This window comes from Salmo salar, chromosome ssa01, assembly GCF_905237065.1.
Source record: "Salmo salar chromosome ssa01, Ssal_v3.1, whole genome shotgun sequence".
Classification (NCBI taxonomy): Eukaryota; Metazoa; Chordata; class Actinopteri; order Salmoniformes; family Salmonidae; genus Salmo; species Salmo salar.
The window spans coordinates 172,195,675-172,203,408 of NC_059442.1; the positions used below are offsets into that span (position 1 = coordinate 172,195,675).

A 7,734-nucleotide genomic window follows, 5' to 3' on the forward strand; every position below is an offset into this window, starting at 1 on the left:
CTCTCTCTCTCACCCTTCTCTCACTCTCTTCCCTCTCTCTCTCCCCTCCTCTCTCTCTCACCCTTCTCTCGCTCTCTTCCCTCTCTCACTCTCCCCTCCTCTCTCTCTCTCACCCTTCTCTCACTCTCTTCCCTCTCTCTCTCCCCTCCTCTCTCTCTCACCCTTCTCTCGCTCTCTTCCCTCTCTCACTCTCCACCAAGGCAAGCAGAATACTGTCAGTTAACACTGTCACTCAGTTAACACTGTCTCCACATTCACATTAGAATCAGAGAGACACCCATGTGTCGTCAGACTTAAGCAGAAACATCCAATCAAAGCATGATAAACAATAGTGTTATCCCATGAAACACAATACCCATGAAAAACAATAGTGATATCCCATGAAACACAATACCCATGAAAAACAATAGTGATATCTCATGAAACACAATACCCATGAAACACAATACCCATGAAACACAATAGTGATATCCCATGAAACACAATAGTGATACTTTTCAATGTAAAAAAAAAAAAAACTTCAATTTTCTAGAAAACAATAAGAAACACAAAAATAATTTTCTTGATTGTGGATACATTCCAAATGACACCCTATTCTCTGTATAGTGCACTTCCTTTGACCAGGGCCTGAGCACTATCTAGGGAATAGGGAGTCATTTGGATCGCGGACCCTGTGCTTTGTCAGGGAGATGAACGGACTTGGAGCATGCCTAGAACGTTCTGTGGGCTTGGAGGGCCACAGTACATGGCCTACTTCTCTAAACAGTTCTCAGATCCTGGTTTGTGGGACGGTAGAACTGGTAGGGCCCTCATTTAGGAGAACAACATCCACTAAGGAAAAAAAAAAAAACATGTTCCTTTTGTTGTAGTAGTGTCTGTCGGTCAATAACAGCATGATTGTTATCCGATCCATTGTTTTATCATCTCTGGTTTTAGTGCTGTTCATCCAGTCCATTTAGAGAAGTTAATACTTCTATGTCTTGTTATAAATTTGCTATGAAAGAACTAGACCTACAGTAGAGCTTGACTTATAACATAGAGCTGGACATAGAGCTGGACATAGAGCTGGACATAGAGCTGGACATAGAACTGGACATAGAGCTGTACATAGAACTGGACATAGAGCTGGACATAGAGCTATTGGATGTCTCCACGTTTAGAAAAATACTTAAATGTGTAATGAAAAAGATGTCCCCCTTAAAAGATATAATATTGGATATTAAAAAAAACGTGTTATATTTTTATCATGCAAAATATCTCTTTTGACGTCAATAGATTGTAGTGCTTTGAAAGTGTGTGGTCCTTGACCCAATCTAACACCTCCAATACATTGTTTTGTATCATAATGGTGTTATCTCCAAAAAGCATAAAAAAATATTTTAAAAAAACAACATAACTCTCATAATTCTTTCCCTTAGCTGGCGAGGTCTAGAGGTTAGGTCTAGAGGCGAGGTCAAGACTTAAACAATTTGCAGAGATATTATTGCAATATTCCCCAGCACACCAGAAGCAAACATAAGAACATTTCTTCTAGAGAGATCAAATACACACCCATCCTATTTCATTATTTTAAACTTCAAAACTGCTTACATCAGAGAAAAGAGCAATTAAACAAGCAATGCCAATATAAGTACAAAATAAATGATCAGAGGATTAAAAAAATAAAAAATAAAAAATATCTGACATTGAAATACTACGACACACAGACAGTTTGGAAACCAGTAGAATGATTACTGCTTTGAACAGTGTTATTCTAGAAATAAATCTCCCCCGACATGTATTGTGTCGCATCCATAGAATTAGAATGATGCCATAATGGGCGGCCATTTTGAGTGTCCCCATAGTAGTTCATTCTATTTCTATTGTTGTATTGTACACTGCCTTCAGAAAGTATTTACACACCTTGACTTTTTCCACATTTTGTTGTTGTTACAGACTGAATTTAAAATGGATTGAGATGTTGTGTCACTGGCCTGTCACTGGCCTACACGCAATACATGAATTATGTTTGTAGAACATTTTTTAAATGAATGAAATATGAAATGTCTTGAGTAAATATCTATTCAACCCCTTTGTTATGGTAAGCCTGAATATGTTCAGGAGTAAAAATGTGCTTAACAAATTGTGTAATAAGTTCAGTGTTCAAATAATACTGATTAACATGATTTCTTAATAACTACCCCATCTCTGTACCCAACACATACAATTATCTGTAAGGACCCTTAATCGAGTAGTGAATTTCAGGCACAGATTCAACCACAAAGACCAGGGAGGTGATTCAATGCCTCAATAAGAAGGGCCCCTATTGTTAGATGTGTAAAAAAATGTAATAAAAAAGCATTGTGAAGTTATTAATTAGGCTTCGGATGGTGTATCAATACACCCAGTCACTACAAAGATGCATGCGTCCTTCCTAACTCAGTTGCTGGAGAGGAAGGAAACAGCTCAGGGATTTCACCATGAGGCCAATGGTGACTCTAAAACAGTTACAGAGTTTAATGGCTGTGATAGGAGAAAACTGAGGATGGATCAACAATATTGTAGCTACTCCACAATACTAACCTAAATGACAGAGTGAAAAGAAGGAAGCTAGTACCGAATGAAAATATTTCAAAACGTGCATCCTGTTTGCAACAAGGCACTTAAGTAAAACTGGCAAAAATGTGGCAAAGAAATGAACTTTCTGTTCTGAATACAAAGCGTTATGTTTGGGGCAAATCCAACACATCACTTTTCATATCTTCAAGCACAATGGTGGCTGCATCATGTTATGGGTATGCTTGTCATTGGCAAGGACTAAGGAGTTTTTTTGTAGAAAAAAAAGCACAGGCAAAATCCTAGAGGAAAACCTGATTCATTTTGCTTTCCAGCAGACACTGGGAGAGCAATGATCAACAATCAACTTGACAGAGCTTGAAGAATTTAAAAAAGAATAATGGGCGAAGAGACTTACACAGAAAGAGTCACAGCTGTAATCACTGCCAAATTTACTTCCACAAAGTATTGCCTCAGGGTTGTGAATAATTATGTAAATTAGATATTTATGTATTTTATTTTCATTTTTTTGTTGTAAATATATTAAATATAAAAAAAACAGAAATGCCTTATTTACATCAGTATTCAGACCCTTTGCTATGAGACTCTAAATTGAGCTCAGGTGCATCCTGTTTCCATTGATCATCCTTGAGATGTTTCTACAACTTGATTGGAGTCCACCTGTGGTAAATTCAATTAATTGGACATGATTTGTAAAGGCACACACCTGTCTATATAAGGTCCCACAGTTGACAGTGCATGTCAGAGCAAAAACCAAGTCATGAGGTTGAAGGAATTATCCATAGCGCTCCGAGACAGGATTGTGTCGAGGCACAGATCTGGGGAATGATACCAAAAAGTGTCTGGAGCATTGAAGGTCCCCAAGAACACAGTGGCCTCCATCATTCTTAAATGGAAGAAGTTTGGAACCACCAAGACTCTTCCTAGAACTGGCCGTCCGGCCAAACTGAACAATCGAGGGAGAAGGGCCTTGGTCAGGGAGGTGACCAAGAACCTGATGGTCACTCTGACAGACTCCAGAGTTCCTCTGTGAAGATGGGAGAACCTTCCAGAAGGACAACCATCTCTGCAGCACTCCACCAATCAGGCTTTTATGGTAGAGTGGCCAGACGGAAGCCACTCCTCAGTAAAAGGCATATGACAGCCCGCTTGGAGTTTGCCAAAAGGCACCTAAAGACTCTCAGACCATGAGAAACAAGATTATCTAATCTGATGAAACCAAAATTGAACTTTTTGGCTTGAATGCCAAGCGTCACATCTGGAGGAAACCTAGCACCATCCCTACGGTGAAGCATGGTGGTGGCAGCATCATGCTGTGGGGATGTTTTTCAGCGGCAGGGACTAGGAGATTAGTCAGGATCGAGGGAAAGATGAACGGAGCAAAGTACAGAGAGATCCTTGATGAAAACCTACTCAAGAGCACTCAGGACCTCAGACTGGGGCGAAGGTTCACCTTCCAACAGGACAACAACCCTAAGCACACAGCCAAGACAATGCAGGAGTGGCTTCGGGACAAGTCTTTGAATGTCCTTGAGTGGCCTAACATGAGCCCGGACTTGAACCTGATCGAACATCTCTGGAGAGACCTGAAAATAGCTGTGCAGCGACACTCCCCATCCAACCTGACAGAGCTTGAGAGGATCTGCAGAGAAGAATGGGAGAAACTCCCCAAATACAGGTGTGCCAAGCTTGTAGCATCATACCCAAGAAGACTCAAGACTGTAATCGCTGCCAAAGGTGCTTCAACAAAGTACTGAGTAAAGGGTCTGAATACTTATGTAAATGTGATATTTCAGTTTTTATTTTTAATACATTTGCTGAAAAATAAAACATATTTTTAAAAAGTTTTTGCTTTGTCATTATTGGGTGTGGATAGTGTGGAGATTAATGAAGGGAAGAAAATGTATTGGATTTTATAATAAGGCAACAAAATGTGGAAAAAGTCCCGGGGTCTAAATACAGCCGAATGCACTGCTTTTCAGACTAGCTCATATGAATGGTTCAAGGCTACAGTACATCATTATCGTCAGGAAAGAGGAAAAGACTTCCATTGTTATTGCTTTATAAATATCAACTCATTTAAATCACTGAAGATGAAGAGTGATAGCAATATCTATTTTTATACGCCACTGTCTTAGCTTTTAGAGAAATGCTGGTATTATATGAGGTTAAATATCGTCATGCAGTCGCCAACAAGGATCAAGTCCCAGTAACATCGTTTTCTGTTGTACTGTAATCTGGAGAAAGGTCAAACCTGGGGCTTCAATAGAAAGTGTCCCCCTATTCCCTATCTAGTTCACTACTCTGTTTAAAACTAGTGCACTATGTAGGGAATGCAGTCTTTTTTCCCCAGTGATTCAATTCAGTCTGACATCCTCCCTGACTCCACTCTAATATTTAAGGATGACTTGGCAAGCGTACGTCTCTGTGTCAAATCAACCCTCCAATAATATCCACTTCAATACAGCAGATCATCGTTGTTATCCTTGTTGACCTTTACACTCCTTTTATCTGGAGAAAGTCAAAACATTCCAAAATGGAACCTTGGAAAACGACCTGCCCGAACACACTGTTGTCGTCGTCACGGTTACTTGTCCGTTCGCTTTGGCAACCAGCCGTATCCCATGGGTCTCTCTGTTTCAGTGTCGTCAGGGCTGGCTGATGCTCCAGGTTGGTCCATCCAGTAGATCATGTGACAGATCATGTGATCAGAATACTTAGTAAAATAAATACTGTGTAGTTGTGTTGCTGCTATGCCCCTCCTCCCTCCATCCCTGATATTCACAGACTACTCTTCCTCCTCCTCTTCCTCCTCTTCTTCTCCATCCTCGTTAGTGTAAATCCCCGCCTCCCACCTCAGCGCCATGTTGCTTTTCCTGCGGGTGACGCGGGTGGCCTCCAACACCTGGTAACGCAGACAACAAACAACAAGTCAGTGAACAGGGAGTAGAGACAGGGCTTCAGGGCACTAGGCAGTACCTGGTTGATCTTTCATTCATTCATTTCCCTTAAATAAATAAATACAAATAAATAAAGTTGAACTGAGTCTCTGGTATTACAGGATATTTTTTGTAGTTTTACACGTCTTTTGTAATGATCGATTTTAGAAAAAGCTGTTGCACAGCAACTCACTGCCTTCCTGAAGACAAACAATGTATACGAAACGCTTCAGTCTGGTTTTAGACCCCATCATAGCACTGAGACTGCACTTGTGAAGGTGGTAAATGACCTTTTAGTGACGTCAGACCGAGGCTCTGCATCTGTCCTCGTGCTCCTAGATCTTAGTGCCGCTTTTGATACCATCGATCACCACATTCTTTTGGAGAGATTGGAAACCCAAATTGGTCTACATGGACAAGTTCTGGCCTGGTTTAGATCTTATCTGTCGGAAAGATATCAGTTTGTCTCTGTGAATGGTTTGTCCTCTGACAAATCAATTGTACATTTCGGTGTTCCTCAAGGTTCCGTTTTAGGACCACTATTGTTTTCACTATATATATTTGGGGATGTCATTCGAAAACATAATGTTAAATTTCACTGCTATGCGGACGACACACAGCTGTACATTTCAATGAAACATGGTGAAGCCCCAAAATTGCCCTCGCTAGAAGCCTGTGTTTCAGACATAAAGAAGTGGATGGCTGCAAACTTTCTACTTTTAAACTCGGACAAAACAGAGATGCTTGTTCTAGGTCCCAAGAAACAAAGAGATCTTCTGTTGTATCTGACAATTAATCTGGATGGTTGTACAGTCGTCTCAAATAAAACTGTGAAGGACCTCGGCGTTACTCTGGACCCTGATCTCTCTTTTGAAGAACATATCAAGACTGTTTCAAGGACAGCTTTTTTCCATCTACGTAACATTGCAAAAATCAGAAACTTTCTGTCCAAAAATGACGCAGAAAAATTAATCCATTCTTTTGTTACTTCTAGGCTGGACTACTGCAATGCTCTACTTTCCGGCTACCCGGATAAAGCACTAAACAAACTTCAGTTAGTGCTAAATACGGCTGCTAGAATCCTGACTAGAACCAAAAAATTTGATCATATTACTCCAGTGCTAGCCTCCCTACACTGGCTTCCTGTTAAGGCAAGGGCTGATTTCAAGGTTTTACTGCTAACCTACAAAGCATTACATGGGCTTGCTCCTACCTATCTTTCCGATTTGGTCCTGCCGTACATACCTACACGTACGCTACGGTCACAAGACGCAGGCCTCCTAATTGTCCCTAGAATTTCTAAGCAAACGGCTGGAGGTAGGGCTTTCTCCTATAGAGCTCCATTTTTATGGAATGGTCTGCCTACCAATGTGAGAGACGCAGTCTCAGTCTCAACCTTTAAGTCTTTACTGAAGACTTATCTCTTCAGTAGGTCCTATGATTAAGTATAGTCTGGTCCAGGAGTGTGAAGGTGAACGGAAAGGCTGGAGCAATGAACCGCCCTTGCTGTCTCTGCCTTGCCGGTTCCCCTCTTTCCACTGTGATTCTCTGCCTCTAACCCTATTACAGGGGCTGAGTCACTGGCTTACTGGTGCTCTTCCATGCCATCCATGGGAGGGGTGCGTCACTTGAGTGGGTTGAGTCACTGACGTGGTCTTCCTGTCTGGGTTGGCGCCCCCCCTTGGGTTGTGCCATGGTGGAGATTGTTGTGGGCTATACTCGGCCTTGTCTTAGGACGGTAAGTTGGTGGTTGGAGACATCCCTCTAGTGGTGTGGGGGCTGTGCTTTGGCAAAGTGGGTGGGGTTATATCCTGCCTGTTTGGCCCTGTCCGGGGGTATCATTGGATGGGGCCACAGTGACTTCTGATCCCTCCTGTCTCAGCCTCCAGTATTTATGCTGCAGTAGTTTATGTGTCGGGGGGCTATGGTCAGTCTGTTACATCTGGAGTATTTATCTTGTCTTATCCGGTGTCCTGTGTGAATTTAAATATGCTCTCTCTAATTCTCTCTTTCTCTCTTTCTGTCTTTCTCTCGGAGGACCTGAGCCCTAGGACCATGCCTCAGGACTACCTGGCATGATGACTCCTTGCTGTCCCCAGTCCACCTGGCCGTGCTGCTGCTCCAGTTTCAACTGTTCTGCCTGCGGCTATGGAACCCTGACCTGTTCACCGGACGTGCTTGTTGCACCCTCGACAACTACTATGATTATTATTATCTGACCATGCTGGTCATTTATGAA

General features: G+C 41.9%; 1 protein-coding gene across 2 annotated transcripts in view; it reads right to left on the minus strand.

Moving 5' to 3' along the window:
• Window positions 1–4,244: 4,244 nt before the first annotated feature.
• Window positions 4,245–7,734, minus strand: part of LOC106572881 (A-kinase anchor protein 2) — a 19,808-nt gene continuing 16,318 nt past the window's right edge. For both annotated transcript variants that reach the window (XM_045694170.1, XM_045694164.1), the window contains exon 4: window positions 4,245–5,461. In XM_045694170.1, coding sequence (XP_045550126.1) covers window positions 5,345–5,461 — 117 coding nt within the window. In that variant the 3' untranslated portion in view covers window positions 4,245–5,344. The remainder of the gene's footprint in view (window positions 5,462–7,734) is intronic.